Consider the following 24707-nt stretch of genomic DNA (forward strand, 5'->3'; position numbering starts at 1 on the left):
TTCTCCAGTTTGTCAAGATTTTGAATTCTAATTCTGTTCTCCAAAGTGCTTGCTGCCCCTCCCAGCTTGGTATCTGTGACGGGTTCCCAAGGTACAACCTGGAACTGGAGTACTGCCGAGCCCATCAACCTAGGCTCCATCTCACACTGTACTGCTGTGATAAGCTGCAAACCTCTGGTAGGTACTGCACTTACACAGACATCCACAGGCAGGGACACATCCAACTGAGTTACATGAATGATTTTCCCAGACACTCATTAACTAACAACAGAGAGGCTCCAGGCAGTTCTCCCAGCTCCTAACAATGCAATCCTGAGCTGTACCATCTTGCACAGGTCAGAAGCCTGAGCAGTATATGTTTATTACCCAGTATATTAGGGAGCTTATTCCTTCACCTTCTCACTTCCCTGGTCCTTCTTGCATGAACAGAGAGCAAAAATACCCTAAGTCCCAAGGTGCAAACAATTCAATGTTTATTGGGGTGAACTTCCAGCAAGCATGATTCCTTCCTTAGTGTCCCCTTTCCCAGCTCTGGCACCACAGAGCCTTGCTTGTGTCCCTGTTCCTACTCCCATCCCCTGTTCCCATTCCCCCCTTAGCAAAACATGATCCCAATTCCCCTACCTCAGTCCCTGTTCCCATTCCCCCCCCCTTACTTCCTGATTGACTGCAGACTGTATAGTAAAACTTTAGTTCTGCTTAGCTGTACCTTAACCAATCATTTTACTGAAATTTAACTAACCAATCCTAACACATTGTAACATGGTTATTTAACCAATTATATCCCACCACCTTAACTGGTTTACACCCAACAAAATTAATTATATGTCAGACAGAAGCAATCACAGAACCAGATTATACAGACAAACAATAGGGAAGTGGAGACTACAGTGATAGAACAATACAGAAATGAGGATTTCGCATCCCAGCTATTGATACGTGAGTTCTTGCCAGACAAGATGCTATTAAACTAAGTTTCCTTTTACATCTTCTAGGCTCTTCCCTTTCTCTGGAGGTGACAGGAATATCAGGACAGGATTGTATTCCTAACAGCCCAAAAGCACCTTATTTCAATTTGACTAGTTTGGAATGTAAGGATGTGACCAAACACTTCCCAGTTTATGGCTGGCCTCTGCTGCTTAGCTGAAGGCCTTAGCCTAAGAACCTGGCCTCAGACTGTTACAGTAAGAGAAGGCCCTTACACCAGCTGACAGTGATTTTGATTCTCTCTTTTATACCTCTATAACTAGCTAAGAATACACCCAAATTCTTAAAATATAGGCCTTTACAGACAGACCTGAATATCTATATCCTAACACACCCCTCCTTCAATGTGGAGAGGACATTTACCAGTTTTTGTTCCTGTGCTGAGGTTTCCCAAGCACTTCAAGACAATTACACTGCTTTAGGTAAAACATAAAACAGGTTTATTAACTATGGATAGATTTTAAGTGATTATAAGTAGTAGGCATAAAAGAACAAAGATAGTCACCAAACAAAATAAAAATAAGTGCACAATCTAAATCTTAATCCTTATTACATTAGGCAGTATTCCAGTCATATGAATGAACCTATGATGCCAATATGTTGTAATTGTGTTTTTTCACTAGTATTTCTAGTTCTTCCTGTGTATTCCCCATACTTCTTGCACTAGAATGCAGACATCTAAGATGTTCATTAAATTGTCCCTCTATTCCCTCTGGTATCTCCTTTGTCCCCACTGTGATTGTCCATGTTTCCCCCAGATTCTGACCCTTCGCCCAGGTCTCCATGTTCTGGACTTACCTGTGGCCTTTTGTCTCCTGCCCCCATCAAACCTAGTTTAAAGCCTGCCTAGCCAGTCTGTATCAAAAGATACTCTTCCCTTCCTTGATAAATGGACCCCTATATATGCTCAGAAGTCCTTCTTCTTGGAACAGCACCCCACGGCTGAGGAAGCCGAAGCCCCTTTGACAATACCATCCACACAGCCATGCATTTAGCTCCAGGGTCCTTGGAACACATACTATCTAGCCTAGTATCTTGCTACCTGCCCTATTGGGAAACAAGCTATTGATGAGATCCTCAGCCGACATAGACTGGTGCAGCTCCATGGATTTCAGGGGAGCTATGCTGATTTATACAAGTGAGGATATAGTGCTACAGGCCCATCTAGTCTGATATACCACCATCTACCAAACAGGAACTGAACAGTGGGGAGCTTTTATTAATAGGTAACTATTATTAGATACCTATTCTGTTACGTTGCTAAAATTTAGTAAAAATTTTCTTCACAAGTAACGCAATGTAATTAACAAACACCATTTTGACTGTCTAAATTCTCATGGTTTAGTTTGAAATTTGACCCATTCTGTCCAGTGTACATTAAGCAAGGATGTTCTAAACCTTTCAGATCATTCCACAGGGGCAAGATGAACTGGCAACTGGTCATTCCTGGATTAGTCATCCTGCCCATTAAACTAGTAGGGACATCCTTGTTTCTCATCTATTGTGAGTATTGATGTGTATTTGTAATTTTCAGTTATTTATTGATTTTATAGCACTTTTCTTCTAGCAGCTGATACTTTCATGTGTGTGTTGTGTAGTGTGGGATATTACAGTGAATCTCAGCATCTCACATAAACAAAACTAGGCACAAAATACCCCCAAGAATGGTGCTGGGATTAGATCTAGACAGTGGTGATGTGTCCTAGGAATACTTCTCTGTGGCTCGTTGAAGAGCTGAGCAGCATCCTGAGGTAACCCGACAACTCCTCTTTGCTGCATGACTTTTTATGAGTAAAAGAATCAATGGACACAAATCAGACATCAGGACTGGTAACATACAAAAGGCAGTAGGAGAACACTTCAATCTCCCTGGACATTCAATAACAGGTTTAAAAGTAGCCATACTTCAACTAAAGAACTTCAAAAACAGACTTCAAAGAGAAACTGCAGAGCTACAATTCATTTGCAAATTTAACACCATTAATTTGGGCCTGAATAGGGACTGGGAGTGGTTGGCTCACTATAAAAGCAATTTTCCCTTTCCAGGTATTGACACCTCCTCATCAATTATTGAGAGTGGACTACATCCACCCTGACTGAATTGGCCTTGTTCACACTGGTTCTGCACTGGTTCTCCCCTCTCTTCATGTATCAGTATATTTATGCCTGCATCTGTAATTTTCACTCCCTACACCTGAAGAAGTGGAGTTGTTTACCCACAAAACTTTATGCCCAAATAAATCTATTAGTCTTTAAGGTGCCACAGACTCCTCTTTGTTTTTGTGGATACAGACTAACATGGCTGCCCCTCTGATACTTTGTATGAGTAAGCCATTCGTAATGTGCACTTTACTGTATCTTGTGAGTAAAAAAGAACTGAAACCATGACTACACAATGTTGTGTATTCTTTTAGATAGTGTGCACTATAATAGTAAAGAGTTAGTATTATAATAAAGTACATGTGTCGGGCTGCTGTCCCTTGGGATCTAAACCCAGAGGGTAATAGCAAACTTTTAGATTAATTAACTGGTGAAGCTGCACTTGGTAATACCAATTCATGTGTAACGTCAGCCTCCATCTCCCATGTCATAATACATCTCTTCCCCTTATCTATTACCAGCCTTAGTTTAGGGTTGTTATATTTGTTTCTCTGTCACCCTCTTTTTCACATTCACTTAGGAAACCTGAGTAAAATGTTTTCCAGTGGCCACCAACACTTAGAATATGAAGATTGGAAGGGGAGGTCATCTAGTCCAACCCCCTGCTCAAAGCAAGACTAATCCCCAGACAGATTTTTGCCCCAGATCCCTAAATGGCCCCCTCAAGGACTGAGCTCACAACTCTGGGTTTAAGCAAGCCAATGCTCAAACCACTGAGCTATCCCTCCCCCACTTCTCTACGACTGGTCAGACAGAGTCACTTTAGAGTGATTCCTGATGCTTCCTTTGCAGAATTCCTGGTCTCTGTGAAGTGAGAAATGGATCACAACCCACCCAATATGTGCCCTGCATAGAAAGGATTCATAGGGGGGAAGGGAAGAATTTGTTTTCCAAGGCGTGATTGTTTTAGCTAAGGGGATTTTTCACTCCTACTTGCACTGAGAGATCTCACAACTGTAGTTTCCTCTTTCTCTGATAGCTGACAGTTTCTGCCTGGGTCACAGAGGCAGAGAGAAAAACTCAGCATTTTACTCCTGGGGGAATTCTGCACCACCGCACATGCACAGAATTTATGTCCCCCACAAATTTCTTTGCTTCCCCTCAGAAAAATGACTTTCTGATAGGGAAGCAAAGGGAAGCCACAAGAGCAGTCTTGCGACCCTCCCCAGCAGTACGTTTCAGGTGCCCAGTATAGCCAGCAGAGAGGTAAATCACTGTGGGGTAGGAGGTGGGACTAGGGAAAACCCGGCTGGTGGCTCCTATCCTGCACCAGGCTCAGCTGCTGGTCCCGGCTGTGCTGGGGAGGATGGGACGTCCTCTGTCCCTGCACAGCATCTGGGGCTGGTTCATACCCACTTCCAGATTTCTCTCCTAGCTGCAGGAAACTCTGCAAACTTCCCCTTCCCCTGCTTCCTGCACCCATTGCTCCTCTGCTTTAGGGGGAGGGATTCCAGTACAGGGAGCTGCTCCCCCATCTGCCCAACCCCCCATACATCCAATCCCCCTCATATCCAGACCCTCCCACGGAGTCTCACCCCCAACATGAATCCCACTCCCCCTGCACCTGGACCACTCCAATGAGCCACGTGCACCCAGATCTGCACCCTACTGAGTCCCAGCTAGCTATACCTGGGTCTCCACCCCACTGAGCCCCACTCCCCCAGCATCTGAAGCCCCACTAAGCCCCCCACACCCAAACCCCCTTTCTGGGCTCTATTCCCCCACACCCAGACCCCCATAACTGAGCCCTAACCACCTTCACCCCACTCCAGAATCCCATTACTGTTGCACCCAGAAGCCGTCAACAAGCCCCTGTGCATCCCGATTCCCCCCGCACCCGGATCCCCTACTGAGCCGCCCACACCCAGATTGCCCCACACAGAACCCTCTCAACCCACAACTTGATCCCTCCACATTAAGCCCCTTCACACTTGGATCCTGCCTTGCTGAGCCTGCCTGTCCACACCTGGTGAACCTGGCACGGAGGGGCGGGGCCTAGTGGTGTTTCTGGGGCAGACCCGGTTCTTGTGCTGTGTCAGGGTTGGGTGCAGCCTCGCCACTGAGTCTGTGTCCCAGGGGAAAGGGGAGCGGGGAGCTGCACAGTGATCTCTCACCTCTGTGCAGCCAGTGGCCTGTGCTCCCCAATGCCGTGCTGGAGCCTCCACACTTATCTGACAAATAAAATTGTCAGAATTTTAAAATACAGTGTTCAGAATTTTAAATATTTTGGTGCAGAATGCCCCTAGGAGTAATGGCATTTGTTTCTGTATTTGGTGTAGGTCCCAGGATATAGGAGAGACAAGGTGGGTGAGGTAATATCTGTTATTGGACCAACTTCTGTTGGTGAGAGAGCCAAGTTTTCAAGCCACACAGAGACCAAAAGAAGTTGGTCCAATAAAGGTTATTACCTCACCCAGCTTGTATCTCCACAGGGCATGGCAGCAGTTTGTAAAGCATGTTACAACATTTGCCTTGGTGGTGAAGCAAAGGGAGTGATCCATCCTGTGGGCACATAGGGCTTGAATCATCAGTCCTCTTCTGGGAGTAGGGAAGTGCAATGATTCCCACACAGCCAGGAGTATTCCTAGGAGGGATTTTCTATGGACAAGGTGTGTCTGGAATATGGGAAGTCATTTATGTTGGGAGTTAGAGCTGATTGACAAATTATTCACAAATGTGCCTGATATCTGTAGAGAATTTTTCTTTGCCCATGTTTGCACCCTTCTTACTCACTTTTTACAAGCATATATTATCATTATTTGTATTACCATAGCGCCTAGGAGCGCAAGGCAAGGGCCAGGACCTCATTGTGTTACATGCTGTACAAAGACATGTGTGACAACCAAGTTTTGTTCTATGGACGTTTATGGCAAACTAATTTCAGACCATAGTAATGATTCATTGCCCATTGTAATGGGCTACGAACACCCTTTCCAAACAACTGCTATTAACCAAATGTTGTATAGGCAGCATTAAGACTCATCTCCAGGAGAACAACATCTGGGCTTGTGTTCAGTTCCACAGATCTTCCCCATGCCGGGCTCTCAAGGGACCCTCAATTCCACAACTGAAAGGAACATAACAGGTAAGATGTTGGGGTTCTCTATGAAATTCTGTTGAGCAAATGGGGCGTTCTCTTTGTTTCTATTGAATGCTCATTTTATTATTACTGAACCTAGAGGGCCCACCTGAGTTTGTGAACCTATTGTACTGGGCCAGGAGCACCCCAGCTCACAACGGCAATGTGAAAAAAAAATCAGAATGGAGCAAAAATAGCCTGCTCAAAAAGAAGTCCAGTGGCTCATTGCCCCTGGAAACTGATGCCCAGGGTGGCTGCCCTGCTCAACTGCCCCTAGAACTGGCCCTGTACAATTACATGGTAAAAGTTCCTGCCTGCCCTGAAGAATTTACTATCTAAATAGAAACCACAGGATAAGTATTATAAGCCCCATTTAACTGCTGAGGAGCTGAGTCACAAAGAGATTAACTGACAACCACAACTCTAGTGATAATCCCACTGCCACATATGTATCTGATATTGTAGAAAAAAATGCAGTTCCTTGGCATATTATTGGACCAATATAATAGCAAGGGGGCAGAATTTCCTGGACCGCTTTAATTCTGAATTTCCCAACTGTGGTTAAATCCTTAAATTTGAGAGTGTATTAGAGAAGAAGGATGTCCCAATGGTTAAGATGCTAGCCTTGGACTTGGGAGATCCAAATTCAGTCCTCGCTCTGCCACAGCCTTATTATGCAACCTTGGGAAAGTCACTTAGTCTCTCAGTTTCTCACTATAAAATGCAGGTTATTGTACTTCCATACCTCACAGATCAATTGTGAGATGCTCAAATACTATGGTAATAGGGGCCACAGAACTACCTTAAAAGGGTTAGCTTCACTTTTTATATATAATATCCTCAAGTTGTTCAGACAAATGACTGACTATGGATTACTTGCACTGTAACTGATACTAAGATTCAGTATTTGGACTTAACCACATGTATTCTGGATGTGCGTTTGTGATCTGTCTAGATGAGGCTCTCATCATTGTATCAGAGAACTTCACCAAACATTAATGACTTTATCTGCACAACACACCTTTTCAGGTTGGCAAATATCATTAATCCAATTTTACAAATTAGGAGGCTCAGAAAGATCAAGCCAAGATTTTTGGCTAGGGTTTTCAACACTAGGAGCCTAAAGTGAGTCTCCTAAATCCACACTTAGGTACCTGCCTGATTTTCAAAAGTGCTGAGCACCCAGCTGTTCATACTCAGTGGCCAGGAACTGAATTAAGACCAATGTGTCTTAATCACAAAATCATCCTTCCTCATATGAGCATTTCCTCACAGATACATACGTCTGATACTTTCACTGGAATGAATGATACACACCACTCTGAAAACATCATGAGGATGTGAGTGTGAAGGGGCTTCAAGAGGGATGAAGGTAGAATGTTCAGAAGCGCCCAAGGCCTAGATTCACAAAAGGCTGTAGATGGTGAGATGCTGAGATGCATCACAAAACCTATCTTTTAGGCACCTAGAAAATCACAGGAACAACACTGTGATCCACACAGCCTGAGTTAGGCATCTAGGCTCCCTATACAATGAATGAGGCCAGCACACTAGGTGGGGAGTTGCCTAAGATAGCCAATGGGAGATGCTGATGAGATGCTATGCCCCGCCCCTCTTATAGACCTTGTCTACACTTGTGGTGGTGTGTAGGGCTCCCTATACAATGAATGAGGCCAGCACACTAGGTGGGGAGTTGCCTAAGATATCCAATGGGAGATGCTGATGAGATGCTATGCCCCGCCCCTCTTATAGACCTTGTCTACACTTGTGGTGGTGTGTAGGGTATGTGTAGCTACACACCACAGTGAAAGATAAGCTATTTCCACAGTGTGGTATGTAGCTGCATGCGGCAGTGAAAGACTCTGGTGGGGGGAAATGGGGAAAGGCTCTGATGGGGAGGGGTGGAGGGAGAGGTGAAAGAGCCTTTCCATGCCGCCTCCCTTCATCCAGAGTCTTACACAGCTGCATGTACTTCACATGCTGCCGCAAGTGTAAGCAAGGTCATGAAGATAGGAGCTTAAATCCAGGCTGCAGAACTTTGATAGTGAATAAGATAAGTTGAAGTAAGGCCACCTTAATTCTGAATAAAACTGTCCACCCAGGGATTTAATGCAGTTTAAATAATCCACTTTAAAAGTTAATTTAAATTAACTTTCTGAGTGCCTCCATTTAAACAATCCCTTAGGTACTTTTGAAAATGAGACTTAGGCTCCTAAATCACTGAGGTGCTTTTGAAAAATTTATCCCTAGCTTTTGTGAAATATTCACAACTGATCTCCCCTGGTATTCAATCAGTACTATGCATTATCAATTCATCTCCAGTTTTAGTTAGTGAATTGTTATTTGTGAATATTTGCCGAAGTGTTTGGACGAACAAATTTGTGGCTGTTTGTCTGAATCACATGGTATCGTTTCTGCTGCCTGATTGGCAGAAACTTTTTAAACAGGATATATAATATAATATAATATAATTAATATAATTAATTAAGAAATATATACAGGAAAATGAACTTGCTAGTTTTACCCATGTAGCTTTTTTTAACTGTTCAACCAGCTCCAATATACAGTGATCCTAAAAATGATTCCAATTTCAAATTGAATTGCTCAGAGAGGAATTGGATTTTATTTTCAGTTCTACAGACTACCCCAGGCCTGCCTAAGACACAACCTGATTTCAGCACAATCACAACTACAGCTCGCGACAGAACAGGTACCTGTGTGGAATTTATAATCCGATTTAAGATATCAGTTTGATAAAAGTCAAGGAGAACCTAAAGCAGAACCTCATGTCTAGCCCCTCTTTTCTAAAGTTTGGTTGGTGGAGAATAAGGTTCAAATATCCTGATCCAAATTTGACCCTACAGTTTTGTTTTTGATTGAATCCAAACCCTAAAGAGGCCTATTTTCCAGATCCAATTTGGATGCGCCCTTAAAATGGCTAAAATATCATGAGAATATCTGTTATTGGAAGATTTCCACCACTCTAGATGGCAGAAATCTGTCCATTTTAGCTAATATGAGGACATTTCTTTCACTAGGGATCGAAATCTCCCAAAGACAGTTCAGTAAGTTTTGGCAATGCCAAGCCCTAAACAACTTTAAATGCTAAGTCCAAACCCGCTATTCAGGCCATCTCTAGAATTTCTTGAAGTTGGATAGTTACTTCTGATGGTTCCTGTGGGATACTTTCTCTGCCCTTAGGGGACTTGCAGGATGGATATGGAGCTACAGTGCTGGGCACATTACAGTATCATAGGCATATATATGACTAGATGGGCAGATTAAGTTTTGTTTTGAAATATACAGACATGTCTGTATTCAGCTATACAAAAGATGTAAATGAAGATTAATTTCATTAAGGTCCATGGAGATGGACCTTTGTACGCAGGGACAGAATAAGGTTATGAGAGGCCCAAGGCTAATGGAAGGGAAGGGCCTGCGTAGGAATTACATATTGTGAAAAAATAATGAAGTCATGAAACATTTATGTACATACATATTTACATATTATGTATTTATGTAAAATTAACAAGTTTAATCTGCTCTCACTACACTCAATTCTTCAAACAGATACTGCTGAGTACGAGGTAACACAAGGGATGCTACACTGTCCCTCTTTTAGGCCTCCTTCCTCCTAGCTAGTGGAGTGCTCATCTGTATGAGGATGAACACTGCAACATTCCCCATGCTGCTCACCTCTTTCAAGCTTGTGCTTTACCCTCGGCTCTCCACATGGCACAGTGCAAAGCCAAGCCCTGCAGGTGTTTCCCCCAAGCTATGAACTCTACACCACATACCCTGTTTCACTCTGTCTGCAGTCTAGGAGGCAGCCAGCTTTTGTTATGTAAAATAAAACCCCTCAGGTGTAAAATTCACTGAAGTAGAGGAAGTAGCAATGGGAAAATTACATTGGGTGGCATTGTATTTTAGGCTGTCTTGCTCTGAAAGCTGTCTCCCAATGTTGCACTAGCTGAGGACAATGAATTACTGTTTTCACGCTGAACCTAGTTTGTGCAGTTAATCTCCAGTGATTCATCACATCAGGCTATTCTGTCACCAAGTTCTTCCACAATTAGAATAATAAAATAGAATCATAGGAGTGGAAGGGACCTCAAGAGGTCATCTAGTCTGGTCTCTTCCACTCACGGCAAGACTAAGTACTATCTATTCTAGAATGTGTGATCAGCAGCTCAGCAGAACAGATCAGCAGAATTTTTTTAAGCATGCGTTCAATGTGCACCAGACCCCTACGGTTTGCATTTGTTTGTTTTAAGCTTTCTGCAAGAAAAAGGCAACAGCTAGAAGTGACACAGATCTTTAGTTGGTTGCCCAGTCATAATATTTAGCACTTCTGTACTTCAAAATCACTGTACAAACATCAGGGCCGGCTCTAGGTTTTTTTGCCGCCCCAAGCAAAAAAAAAAATTTGTCTGCCCCCCCTCCCCCGTCCCAGCCCTGGGCTCTCTTCGTCGCCCCCCATCCACACTCCCTGCCACCCCAGTACTGGACTTCCCACTTTCCCCCCCACCCCGCTGCTGCCCCAGCCCTGGGCTCCCCGCCCCCACCTGCACCCTCCTTTCGCCTCAGCCCTGGGTCACTGGTAACTCACTCTCAGGGCGGGTCATTCAGCAGGAATTTTGGATGTGCACAAAACACAGACAGGATTGGTTCCCATATGGTTACAGAGCTGCAGTAAAGTGGAACAGTTTTCAGCTTGTGTGATTGGAGGATATCTGGATGCATATTATAAGACTGTCCTCCATAAATGAGGAAAAGTTGAGGTGCTTTTATTATTCTTTTGTTCCACTCTTTTTCTATGGGGAATTTGCCAATGCAATATCACTGTCTTCCTTTTAAACAAATAAAATTAAAAAAAAGGCAATGGCTGTTGAAAATAGCAATTCCAGTCCTAAAAACCACTGGGAAGCATTTCTTGCTCAATGTTATCCTACGTTTTCTACAGCAAGTTACAGTGGATCAGTATATTTGATTTGGGAGAAATGAAGTAACAGCTGCCCAAACTGAGCTTGAGCACTCCTGAATTTTGAGGTGTTCAAATCTGGAAGGCAGGTGCTGGGTGTGTTGGGGGGGGCCTGTGGGCTTCGCGGGGGAGCACGGCAGCATGTATGCAGCAGTGTGTCTGGCATGATGCGGAGTCATACACGCTGGTCTCAGTGGCACGGTAAGGGGGCTGGAGATTGGAGAAGGGGTAGGGGGTTCCAGGGGGGCAGTCAAGGGACAGGGAGCAGGGGGGGTTGGATGGGGTGGAGTTTCGGAGGGGCAGTCAGGGGCTGGGAAAAGGGGGGTTAGATGGTTCAGGGGGCAGTTAGGGGACAGGCAGTGGTTGGATAGGTATGGGAGTCCCAAGGGTTTGTCAGGGGACAGGTAGGGGGTGGGGTCCTGGGGGGAAGTTGGGGACAAGGGAGGCTTAGATAGGGGCTGGGGTCCCAAGGGGCAGTTAAGGGCAGGGGTCCCAGTGTTGCAGACACAGCAGTGCCAGAGGCAAGCAACAGTGGTTCGTTGCCTAGAGTGCTTAAGCGCCAATAAACACACTAGGGTGGAGAAGCAAACAACCAAATTTATTTGAGCTCAAATAAGATGCCAGGGAGAAATAACAATCTCAGATCCTGCACCCCTAAAACAAGCAGTTTCTTCCTTTTATATCCCAGTTGTTTACTACAAAACTTTCTTGCTGACTAGCTGATTTCTTACTCCCCCCTCCTTTCCCATCCAGCTGCAGTATCTTCTCTCATTCAATCTTTTGACTTCCCCCTTCCTCCCCCTCTCTGCTGCTGAGACATGTACACAGTATCTTAAAACGGCCTTGCGCGGGCTTTAGCCGAGCTTCAGTGTAATACAGCAGAGAACTGGCTGTTACAACCAAAACTAACTGCTAACACTACATTTTTGCAGCTGTTAGTACATTAGGTTACACAAAGTGTTTAACATGGAGCAACACTGGTTCATTGAGGCCTACAACAGGAGGGCTTCACTGACACTTGTGGTCTATCACCTTTCCGAGTTACCTAGGGTTATGCCAGAGTGACACCAACAATTCCCTCCTTTGAGAATACTCAACAAACTTTTGGCTGAGTGTTCTCACATTTAAAAGATAACATGTGATTAAGCTCTAGGGAGCTGGAGTGCTTTACAGCAAGCAAGCAAGAGAAGAGTAACAATACACAACACCACACCAGTGAGCAGGAGGTGAACAATACCTTCCCCTAGTTCTCCCAGGTTGAGCAACCAGCCCCAGGGGGAATCAGATATAGTAGGTTTCCTTTCCTGGGCCTCCCACTGTTCAAAAGCCTGTTTGGCTGACAGGATGTGCTTGTTAATATCCTGTGCACTTTCTGGGACATAAGTACAGTATTCATCCCCTATAAGGGCGCACACCCCGCCCTGGGAAGCCACACTTCCACCCAGGAAGTGTCCACATATGTCTTCATGATCACAGATCAGATGGTATTCCTGATGCGTCTGTAAGGGCAGTGGGCCAAGTCTGGTACTCAAGATCACTCCGGATGGCCATCAGCTGGTCATTCAGGAAATCCCGAATTCCTAAACATACTAGATCCCACTGCAATGCCTTCCCAGCCTCAGTTATATTCAATACCATCCCTTCTTGGTGTAGTACTATAATACACCTGTTGTTTAACTATTCTCAGGTACTGTCAAAAGGCATTCCCATTAAGAGCATACATTATTAGTCATTGGAATGGTTTCAATATGGGTAAAATTTCTAGTAGCAGAACAAACTTTTGGGTACTTGTTGTTTTAAAATCCAATTAGAGAGCTATATATGCTGAGGGATTTATCCAAAACACAGGGCGCAGCCTGTAGAATAAATCCCAAAATCCATTCAATACCACATTCCCAAACATGGGTCCCACAAATGTCCTCCCACCAGTGTATAATTCTTTGTTTCTTCACCAGGGTCAGTTCTTAATGTCCTTTCTAGTCAGGAATTCCTGGACTTTGGCAATTTCAGTGGAGCGAGTGTTCCTTCTTCTTTCCCAAAACAGTCGTGATGCAGCATCCTACAGGGCAGAGGTTACTAGCACATAACCCTGTAATGGTTTTGATTCTTCTAGAAAAATTCAAAGGCACAGTAGATCTGTCAGTGGATAAGGGAGAGGTTACTAGCACGTCACCTTGTACGTTTTCCCTGCTGTCCAAAAGGCACAGTGGAGCTAGAAGGTGAAATAAGCTAATCATCAGTAGGAGAATTCTCCCGATGTGAAGGGGTCTTTTTGCAGTGAGAATCTTGGGTCCAAGCAGTCAGTCTTTGACATTTTACAGCAATGTTGGTAGTCACCGGGACTTAAGGGCCTTTCCAGGGTGGAGCCAAGGCAGTCTTTCGTCGGTGGACCTTTACATCAATCCCGTCTCCTGGTTCCAAGGAGTGGCAGGGCTGCTAGGGTCTTTGGGTAGCTCTTCTTTACCTGTGAGAAAAGAAACTTACACATTTCATTAGTGCCTGGCAGTGTTTTTCAGATCTCATAGCTGTGTGGGCAAATTCAAGCCCCCCTTTTCCTAGTTGTTAGCCAAGTCTTAACTGTGAGCAGTGTCCTTTGAATGGAGTCAGTGTCTTATCTATAGCCTGAGCTTGCTAGCTAATTCTTTTTTTCTTTTTTTTTTTCCGTTAACTCATTCTGTGCTTTGTTCTTCTTCCTTTCTTGTCTTCTTTTAACCTGCAAAGGAAACTTCCACTTTTTACTTATACACCTTTTTCCCAACAATGAAGACATAAACATTGTCATTATACAGTAATTAGTCTTATTATTTAATATATGCCACACACACCCTTTTACTAAAATAACCTTATTACAGAGCTTTGGAGCAACAAGCCACGACAAGCACACTCGCTTTGAGGAGTTCATTAAATTTAACCTCTAGTCCAATAGCTTTCCACCATCCCCAGCCCTCTGGCTAGAAATTTGAGGTAGCCAGAAAGATCCCATATACAATATGGGGAGTGGGTTAACTTTTCATGTCCTTGCTTTCAAAGACTGTTGGTATGCAAATTTTAACAACAATTTTTGCAATTAACAGTTTGACCAATGAAGTTTCTTTTCCTTGAGGAAATGCATTAGACTTTAGTATATTACATTCTTCTGATTTACCCAAACACTTTGTATTCCAAGTTGAACAAAACAAGTATCTGCATTTTAATTTAACCTTTTTGTTTGATTTTAAACTAGACTATTTTATAAAAATATTAAACACAAAAATTCCGGCCACAAGACAAACACCACAAGACAGAACATAGAACACAAAACATAGTTTCTATTGTGCCAGTAAATGCATGGTATGTTGAATGCTGTTCAGCTGGCATCAGTTTTCTCTGATTATCTGAAAGACAAAAAAACAAGAGGTCTACCCACCCTTTCTGAGCAGACAATCATCACTTGAAATATACAAATACCCTTGTTGACTTCAGGCAAAAACAGAGGAATTACCCCATATTTTCTTGTATTTGTTTCATAAGCAGCCCAGGTTTTCAATTACATAACACTGTATACATTCTTCAGCTAATTTAACTAAATTGTTCATAGCCAAACCAAATGATTGCAATCCAATAATTTCTTTGCCTGAATTTATTTACAAACATTTCACAGACACCAAAAACCTTTTGTTCTTTAGCATTTTCACAAAGTTCAACTGCTGTTTTCTCCAGCAACTACAGAGTTAACTTCTCACTCTCCCTTAAATCACTTGCTTGTCTTCCAACAGCCACTTTTATCAACTTAAATCACCATTCCAAGTAAGTCCTGGGTATTTGAAATCCCCATACTTACACTTACTGACTCCTTCCTTCCACTACACCCTTAAAGTTTTCCAACCTGTTTCCCAATCTCTCTGTCTGTTGCCTACCTGCCTGGGCCCGATCCTGCTTTTCTTGCTGAACCGTCCCTTCCATGAGCACCAACTTGTTCCCCTACCAGTTTAGCTAGGAAGGTGGGCTTCTCAACTAGCCCCCACCCTTCCTGGTCTCTTCCCTTAAACATTCTTACTTACAAGACTACCCAAGTCCTCCTTCACGAGGCTTGTCACCTGGACAAAAACACATGGCCCATTGGGCAAAGGCCAGTTACTTAACATATAATTTAAAGGACTATTCTTAGAGGGTTTACCCAGAGACTCATTCATCTGTTTGACACTCAAACAGAAAAGAGAATTACACAGAGCGCAGAAGGAATTACAGTCTAAGCCAGACTTTCCCACTTCTATACACTGACCGCTAGAGGGGACGGGACAGAAGGATCTCAATTCAACCTCAGAGCTTTCTCGCACACATGGCTTCCACTCGGAGGAATTATGAACGAGAGGTTCAGTTCCGCCCACACTCCTAACGTCCAAATGAACAGAGCAGAAAACCAACAGTAACCGGTTAAACAGAACAGAACCAGAACCAGATAGTGTTTCCTTATCCTATTAGGGCTCACTTTTACTCATGCAATTCTCAACATATAACACCAACAGTACCAAGCAAAGCAAACATAAAATAACAAGGGTAAAACAAATAGATGGTGTAAGTTCTGCAGGGCTCCCCCCTTCTTAATTGCTCACCAAACTGTGACAAATTTCTGTTACCAATCTATCCCTCGTGTCAGGTGTTCAGGCTGACACTACAGGATCGTTGGGGGAAGATAAAGAAAACACACCATATAACTGAATTTTAAAGCTTCATTAATAAAATAATAAAACAACAGAGAGTGTTAGGAACGCTCCCTCATCACTCAGGAAAACATTAATGCCCAAGCCCCTTTCATACCCACATACGTACGTCCAGACTGGCCACTTCTGTGTATAATGTTCAGAGGAGGGGGAGAGGTGGACAGGAGATTATCCTGTATACGGCTTGTCCAGAATTTCCAACATGCTTTTGCTCTTGGGAGGGCTGTTCTCTTACACCCTGGAATCTCCTGCGGTGTCTCTTTCAGAGATTCCAGTCCAGGTCGGCTGCCTGTGGCTTCTTTGGTGTCACCAAGCCACACCGACTCCACGGTCACAAAGGCACACTTACTGGACAGTTAAGCTTTGCAAATGTAATCTCAGTTCTGTAACTTGTATTGCCTTTGGTTCGCCTCTGTCTATATTTTTTCACAGCCAGCTGGGGCCAAAAGCAGCCCCTCCCTGCACCAAGCACAGTCTGCGCTGATTCCTGACACTGAATGCAGAGCAGCCCCCCCCACTTCCATCCCTGGGCCAAGATGATTTTTAAATTAACCCGTTCCTTTCCTCAATAGACAAATTTGCTCACGCTGTGTCAGGGCTTTTTGGTGATTAAATGCTCCTCTTCGATGTATGATCTTATCTAGATTGAAGTACCTTCTAGTGGGCATTGTTTAGTTGGATTTTCACGCATGTAAATATTCCAATTCTCTAAATACCTGCAGGTTGTTGAACCATAATGTACGTACATGTAATATGCTGGGGTACTCTTAGGGGGTAAGATGGAATGTTTAGACTGCCCCTCCCCCATTTTCCACTTACACACACAGGGAGGGTGCCCTGTCTGCACTAGCGGCTCATAAACTAAGGATTTTTCCCTACAGGGTACTCACACAGGAGAGGCTAACGAGGATGGCCACGACTCTCCTACACCTCCCTTCAGCAAAGAGCGTCGGTTAGTCTCTGGGAGACGGCGCCGCTTACTCTGATTGCATCCAGTGAGATGATCAGACTGTCAGTAGCCCACACGGAAAGGAAAGGGGGAGGGAAGATGGGTACACACACTCCTAGACCCAGGCAGCTTCCTCACCGGACGATGCCAGGCTGAATCAGCCCACCATGGGTCGGACCTCCTACAGATCCACTAGTTACCGGGCTTGCATTAGAGTAGTCCTGGTCAGGAGCTTTTGCTTCACAGGGTACTCTGGGCGTCTTCCAGTAACAGTCACTCATACTGCCCCCCCCCTTTTTTTTTTTTTTTTTTTGCAGCCACAACAGGGAGAGAGTGCACTAGGACATAGGGTCTCCCATTCCTAGACAGGTCCCTCCTTTGTCCCTGAACTATCCCTAACCTGCTTTTGGATCCTTGCACTCCACCAGACAGGGGGAAGAACAGGAGTTACGGTTTGTTTTTTTGTTTTTGTTTTCTTTTTCTTTTTTTTTTCTTTTTTTTTTCTTTAACCAGAGCTTTTCATACAAACAGTTTCAGAACCTACCTGTTCACTGACAAAACAGGAGTAATTGTACTGTAATTTACTGATCTTTCAGGTGGCCACCTTTCCTGACCCTTTAATTTGTACTGAGGCCAGTCCACCGTACAAAACCTTTGTAACCTAGTTTTGGATAACGGATCCGATCCAAACACCTTCCAATTCTCCAGAATGCATTCTAGGGGGGAGCACCTTGCCTTCCCCACCTTGCTCTGCCCCTGCTCCGTGTCGCAGGTAGATGCTGGGCGTCCCCAGATCCTAACAGAGAGAGTCCGGACAACCGGACTGTTCCTACCTTATCCAAGGGACCGGTTCCTCACCGTCGCCTGGGACCAGTTCCACACCGTCGCCCACAACTGCTTCTCCACTATTTGAGCGCGTTGCACCGTTGTGCCCTCTGGGGTCGCTCACACCGCGTCTCCGCTGAGGCCCCCGGTGAAGTCACCGGTGTGCACTGGGCGTCGGTCGTCACCGCGATCCGTTGACCTCCAGGAGGGATCCAGGCAAGGCTAATTTTCGCCTCAGCCCACCCAGGGACGCCAAAAACTGTTGCAGACACAGCAGTGCCAGAGGCAAGCAACAGTGGTTCGTTGCCTAGACTGCTTAAGCGCCAATAAACATACTAGGGTGGAGAAGCAAACAACCAAATTTATTTAAGCTCAAATAAGATGCCAGGGAGAAATAACAATCTCAGATCCTGCACCCCTAAAACAAGCAGTTTCTTCCTTTTATATCCCAGTTGTTTACTACAAAACTTTCTTGCTGACTAGCTGATTTCTTACTCCCCCCTCCTTTCCCATCCAGCTGCAGTATCTTCTCTCATTCAATCTTTTGACTTCCCCCTTCCTCCCCCCTCTCCGCTGCGGAGACATTTACACAGTATCTTAAAACGGCCTTGAGCGGGCTTTAGCCGAGCTTCAATGTATTACAGCAGAGAACTGGCTGTTACAACCAAAACTAACTGCTAACACTACATTTTTGCAGCTGTTAGTACATTAGGTTACACAAAGTGTTTAACATGGAGCAACACTGGTTCATTGAGGCCTACAACAGGAGGGCTTCACTGACACTTGTGGTCTATCACCTTTCCGAGTTATCTAGGGTTATGCCAGAGTGACACCAACACCAGGAGGGGGCGATGAGGGGACAGGGAGCAGGGGGGAGTTGGATGTGTTGGGGTTTCTGTGGGGGGCAGTCGGAGGGAGTGGATGGTGGCAGGGTGGGGCTTCCCTCCCCCTGGAGTGTCCTGTTTTTTGAATGTTAAAATATGGTCTTCCTACCACTCACAGCACTCACAGCAGGCTGTCCCATGAGGTCCCTCTCCTTCCTTTCCAGTCAGTGGTGGCCAAGGGAATGCTGGTAAATGTAGTTCTTTCCCTTCTCCAGGGCTGGCTCTATAGGCAGGGAGCTAACCAAGGAACTACAGCTCCCAGAGCCCCTGTTGGTTCTCAGCTCCCCTGCCCCACTGCAAATGGGCTGCCCCAAGCCGGTGGTTGCTTTGCTGGTGCCAAGAGCCGCCCCTGACAAACATTAAACAAACTTAATCTAAAGTCTTTCAGTTTTTGATTGACTAGGAATTGACAAAACAGAGCTATTCCCTGTTGTGTTCTCTGCCCCCTGAACAAGAAGACTTCATTGAAAATCAGCATCTTAAAAGAACCATTAAGGATCTTTCAAAAGAACAGTCCAACCAAGGCCGTTGTAGTAACACCCTTGTTACATCAGGTCTGGTGTTTGTTTAAGGCTGGGTAGAATGAAAGGAGAGCTCCCTATTTCCTTTGCATGTGTAAGTCAAACAGACCTTGCTTATTTTTTTTCCTTAAAGTGCTCAGAGTTTAGGGGAGAAAAGTGAATGAGATTCTGCTTATCTCAGGTGTGAAAAAGCAGAAGGGACCAAAATCTATTCTTGTGCAAAAATCTGTTCTCCCTGAAATCAATAAGGCTACACAGGTGTAACTGTCAGCAGGAACTGGCCTGTGTTCTCATTCCTTTCTCTAATCACATGTACTAAAACTCAAAGAAATCCAATTTTTTTCTTTGATGTATTTTTCTGTACTGGGATGCACAGGCAACAAAGTTATTTCCTCATGCTCAGCCTAGCTCTACAGGCCAGCACATCTTTGTACTTTTAAGGGGTTGCAAAAGCACTGGAGGAAGCTTAAAACGCAATGTTGTAGGTTTCTCCCTCCCCTCTCCCTCACAAATTTTAAATCCACTTCTTTGCAGGCTATGATAGAAAGACTGGCGGAATAGGCTAAAGGCAGGTTCTGTCTATTTGCTGTTCAATGCATCATGAGAGTACCTCACATTTGACTTCTTTTGAGTTTCATTCCAAAAACATAAAGCTAAATAAACCTGAAATTAGTCCTCATTTTTCTGCCTCAACTCAAAATAATTTCTTTCCCAAGTGGAAAATGTTGGGTAAGCATGGAATGTGTGGAGTTGGATAGAATGTGTGCATGTTCTGTGCAAGCTTCCCACCCTACTGCTCTGGTACTGCCTGTTTCCCCCACCCCAGGCACTCACCAGTTCTCCAGAAACAAGACCCAGCACATATAGACAATGTTGATGATGGGCACTAGGACCCAGGAGGCAGTGTCCTGGAGCTGCCTGCCAGCCTCAGCTTTGAAGAGGGACAGAGGGAGCTTCTTCCCTCCTTGACAGCTAAGCAGAGCTCCAGAGAAATCAGGGATGGGGGGAGCTGGGGCGGGAGACAATGCCTGCTTAAACTGTACCCACAACTGGCACGGGTTCTCGTGGTAACCGTATTTTTAGTGTCTAGTCACCAGTGTTAACCAGATACCTGGCAGTGCATTCCTGCAGCACAGGGAGAGGCAGCAGGCTGCCTGCTCAGCTCTTTCCAAGCCACAGGGGCCTGCTTTGCCTTTCCAGCTGGCAGGAGCACTCCAGCAGAGGTACATGAAGAAGCTTGCTCTCCCCTACACACACACCAGGTCCCCTGCCTGACCAGTGGGGCCTAAAAATAGGAGGGCCTAAGGCTATAGCCTTACTAGTCTAATGGTTAATCCAGCCCTGTTTGTACGCCTATTAGATAGATGCTATAGTGAGGGCTGAGATGGAGCTTTTGTTTAAATGCTTACATTCAGGTGCTTATCATTCTTTTTAAAATATATGACCAGGTAATTGGTCATGCTTGTTCCCAGCCCAAAGGTGAATTTCTGGAAGTTTAGTACATTTGACATGGATGTTTCTGAGGTATGAGTGTAAGTAAACAGCATTTTTCCACCACATTTCCAGATATTTTTTTATGTTCAGATTACTGAACAAGGAAAGCTTTCCCTTCAAACCAGAAATTTGCCATGGATATACATATGTGTAAATCAATGGAACAATTCTGCCCCCATTACACTGGTGTAAATCCTAGTTAACTTAGTGAAAGTAAGTGACTTACTTCAGATTTATACAGTTGGAAATGAGAGCAATATCTGGCCCACAGAGGCTTGAACCTGTTTACACAAAGTCTGAGTTTAGTCCTTAGGGACAAATTTTGCCCTCACCCATACTCCTTCATTCCCATTGATGTCAAATTCACACACTCACCTCCACTCACCCCCACCCCACACAGCTATGTTTATTTAATTGAACCAAATCTCCCCTCTGACCCAAAGCACCCCAGATTGTATGTATTGGGAGGTATTTGAAATATGAATCTGTATCCAATGTCACATCTAGTCTCTTTCTCTATAACATACTGACACAAAACTCCAGATGCAAACACTCTGAGCTTTGGGAGATTTGAGGCCTGGATGCAGAGTCTGCAGCTGGGATGCAGCTCTAATGTCACAGTTTAGGGCAACTGCCCTGGTATTTCCCCTCAGGGGTTCAGCAAGGACATCCACTTCCAGGCTTTCGACTCCCCTGGCCCTCACCACATCTCTCTCTCTCTCTCTCTCTTTTTTTTTGGCCTGGATATTTTTAGACTGAACAGTTATTTGCCTTTATTGTGGTATTTCCAGCAAAAGACAGACTGCCTAAGCAGACCTGATTGCTTTTTCTCCCAGGAGCAGGTAATCAGTAGACAACAGGTTTTTATTCCCAGGGCATAGCTTCAGAGGCCTTCCAAGTACCTCATAGGAAACCCACTTCATATGTATTATCCCAAACAGTTTTTTAAAGTTCCTAACATATTCCGAAGGTTTACATTAGTCAGTTTTCTGAAAAAGTTACATAAAATCCTACAGTAACACATAAGCTATTGCATAAAAATCCCACGGGTATTAAACTTAATTCCATAATGTTTCACTTAATTCAAGTAGAAATTCAAATAACCCTCATCTAATATATACATCTAATGCATACATAGTCTAATCTATATATTTAACCTATATAGATGTGACATCTTGAAAATAAAACACATAGGACCAATTTCAGAGATGAGTCAACCAGATTCCTGGTGCGGTTAATGTGTGTGTAACTGAACAGACTGAGTAGCAGCTGATTCAGAGCCAGTTAGACATATCCACAGTTCTACTGTACTATGGCTGACCTGTAGTGAATCCTTTACTGGCATTTATCCAGCTGACCACTGGGCTTCCCTGCCTTTCCAGTGGTGTCCTGTAGGTATTGGAAGGGTAGGGAGTTTTCCTGCTGTAAATAAGGTTTTTGCCTCTCATCTCTCTGTGATTTTATAAACTGACTGTCTCTTCATTTCTTTTCAAAATTCCATGTTTTTCTGTGTGGTCATGTTCCCTTCTACAGCTAAACCCCTACAGTGGGAGAGGCACCGAGGGAATTACTACTTATTTTCTAAAGCCAAAGATGTCTGGAGTTCCAGCCGAACAGAGTGTGATGACCAGAGCTCAGATCTAGTTGTCATCAGTGACAGAAAAGAGCTGGTAAGATCGAACACTGCTTTGTGGGAATTGAGATTATGCTGAATGCCCAGATCCTCAAATGTACTTAGGTGCCTAACTCCCATTGAAACCTTTGAGTCTCTGAACCTAAGCCTACAATACTCTGGTCTGTAATCAGTCCTTCCCACTGCAGACACCTTTTCATGACCAGCGTACTGGGTCTCTGTATGCTGTTAGTGCCAGACACAGTCATCTATGTAGCAGTGATTCTGCAACTTCTTCATTATAAGCATCTCTTCCAAAGAAAGACATCCTTTCTTGGGCCCACCTGTCCCCCTAATACCTCAGTCACCCACCATTTTGTTATCAACATGCTGCATTCTGCAAGGCACCAGGAGACACCTCAGAGCTTGAGAAAATGCAGCCACAGCGGAGGTCCTGATCAGAGGCCTCAGAGGAATGAGATACATCTCTCTGATCTCCGATTAATCAAGTACCCAACCATGCATGTGCATCCTTTGACAACAATGACAGAGATTCAGTAACCTAAGGCAAAGTAACCTCATACAATGTGTAAACTAGTGTTTCACACTCACTGTAAGGCCTCATCTACATTAAGGGTTCAGAGCTACATCAATTTACACCAGCTGAGGATCTGGCCCTCCAAGTATAACCACATCAAAGGACCTCATTATAGTACAGCTAAGCCTTAGAGGATTAGATTGAACTATTTAGCTTTGTAGTATGTAACCTTGGGATGGCATACCCTGCTCCCCTCAGTATACCTGGCTAGCTCTAGTGCCTCACCTCCTCCCCATCCCACCTCACTCCTCTTGGGGTGATTTGCATACCCCAGGGTGCAGAGAGGAAGTAATCTCTGTATTCATCTCGTGTGCAGAGGCTGCGATCATTCTTTGTTCTTGTTCAAAGTAAGCCAAGGTGGGGGAAGACTCCTTCCATCCTCATAACCGCATGTATCCAAGCTAGGGGTTAGGAAAAATTGCACTAAAGTCATATCCCAATATCCTAGTTAACAACCTGAATTATCCCAGGATTCAACAAAGTCACTAGCAAAAAGGTTAGATCCTGTCTGCACTACAAATATTAACCACATTGCAACTACGTCAAGGGATATTTGGTTGACAAGAGGAATGAGCTTGTGTGTGAACTGCAGAGTTATACGCAGGGGTAGAGCATTGGTTTGCAAAGTAATTGTAGCTGGCAAAATGAAGGAGGTAACATTTCTCCAGTTACTCTCAATTCAGATGATAACCTGGTTCCTGGCTCCCACAGCCATTACAGACGCAGTGGTAAGAGACAGATAAAGGAGACACTCTTTGGATTTTCCTCTCACATTTCCTGTATGTCACTGATTTACCACACACTTCCTTTCCTTATCAGGAGTTTCTTCATAATAAAACAAGGGATGCTGATTATTTCATTGGACTAACTTACTCAGAGATGGAGAAGAGATGGTACTGGATTGACAAGACAGAGCTTACGAGAAGCCTGTATGTTTCTTCTTTTCTCTCATAGCTAATAAACATAATGGGCCAGAGCATCATTATTTATATGTGTGTGGCTCCACTGAAGTCAGTAGAGCTATGCCAATGTGCTCAGGATGAGAATCTGGCTAAATGAATGTAAGTGAATCTACCAATGCAACTTCTACTTAATTGTGGATAGTACTAGAATCCCCCCGTGAAAACAAGCTGTGATTTTGTCAAGTGAACAGTGTTTGCTGAAGAAGTCTGTGCCATTGTCACATGGGGAGAGGGCTCCTTCAGTCTGGAATTTCATTGAAGCTGTCTCAGAAGAACTGTGTTTGTCATCAAAGTCTGCATTAGTGTCAGACAGAACAGAGTTTTCTCCCTGGGGCTTTTATGGGGAATAATGTTAGCAGATTCTTTGCTTGTGGGAGGAGATATTTTCTTATTAGAGAAGGAATGGGAAGAAGGGAGACACTTGTGTATGCATGTGCATGCACATAAAGAAATGAAAATAAGGATTTAGTTCAACAGTTTAGCTTCTTTTTTGGTTATTTCTCTTTGCCCAGGTTTACTCTGAAACCAAAGACATTGGACTATGAAAACGACTGTGCAGTTATCAGAGCTGGAGAACTGAGTCCTGCATCTTGTCATCAACGAAACCAGTGGATCTGTGAGAAGACAATGAAATAACTCTTATGTTGGGAGAGTCCCAGCACAGGTAGTTTGTGGCACTGGAATCCAGCTGGGGCATTTTCCCCTAATCTCAAAACACAAATATGCACATGTATTCTCATTTTATAATAAGAGGAACCTTAACATGATCCTGGCCTATGGCACTTTTTATTTTCTATCCACAACAAATTCCCAGACTAATGTATGCATTTTCGACACCATTTCTGGATGCATTTTCATCAGCCCATTGTAGGAAGAGTAATGGAGGACTTCATTTTCTGTAATAAGGACACTTCACCAACCTTAATGATTCTATTAGGCATCTGATAGACTGACC

At 44.2% G+C, this 24707-nt stretch overlaps 1 protein-coding gene and 1 long non-coding RNA gene across 4 annotated transcripts; one reads left to right on the forward strand and one right to left on the reverse strand.

Moving 5' to 3' along the window:
- Nucleotides 1-24475, forward strand: LOC127046989 (C-type lectin domain family 5 member A-like). Of its 3 annotated transcripts, none has more exons than XM_050944771.1 (7): nt 1-177; nt 2393-2490; nt 6164-6232; nt 8859-8936; nt 22114-22250; nt 23610-23719; nt 24265-24475. In XM_050944771.1, exons 2-7 carry the CDS (start codon nt 2412-2414, stop codon nt 24386-24388), a joined length of 597 nt encoding a protein of 198 aa, XP_050800728.1. In that variant the 5' UTR covers nt 1-177; nt 2393-2411; the 3' UTR covers nt 24389-24475. The 3 variants fall into 3 exon arrangements, with proteins under 3 accessions (XP_050800728.1, XP_050800737.1, XP_050800746.1); XM_050944780.1 differs by having other exon boundaries at nt 2405-2490; XM_050944789.1 differs by lacking the exon at nt 8859-8936.
- Nucleotides 13026-18007, reverse strand: LOC127047273 (uncharacterized). The gene is made up of 2 exons (XR_007773367.1): nt 17690-18007; nt 13026-14581 (listed from the first exon to the last, which is right to left on the reverse strand). It is a non-coding gene; the product is annotated as an uncharacterized LOC127047273 (long non-coding RNA).
- Nucleotides 24476-24707: the final 232 nt, after the last annotated feature.

This window comes from Gopherus flavomarginatus, chromosome 1, assembly GCF_025201925.1.
Source record: "Gopherus flavomarginatus isolate rGopFla2 chromosome 1, rGopFla2.mat.asm, whole genome shotgun sequence".
NCBI classification, from domain to species: Eukaryota; Metazoa; Chordata; order Testudines; family Testudinidae; genus Gopherus; species Gopherus flavomarginatus.

Bases quoted from the DNA above. Each gene is read 5' to 3' on its own strand.
- LOC127046989 (XM_050944771.1), top strand. From the start codon at position 2,412: ATGAACTGGCAACTGGTCATTCCTGGATTAGTCATCCTGCCCATTAAA. The intron at 6,233-8,858 runs GTAAGATGTTGG...TTTTATTTTCAG, and splicing joins AACTGAAAGGAACATAACAG to TTCTACAGACTACCCCAGGC. The intron at 8,937-22,113 runs GTACCTGTGTGG...TCCCTTCTACAG, and splicing joins TACAGCTCGCGACAGAACAG to CTAAACCCCTACAGTGGGAG.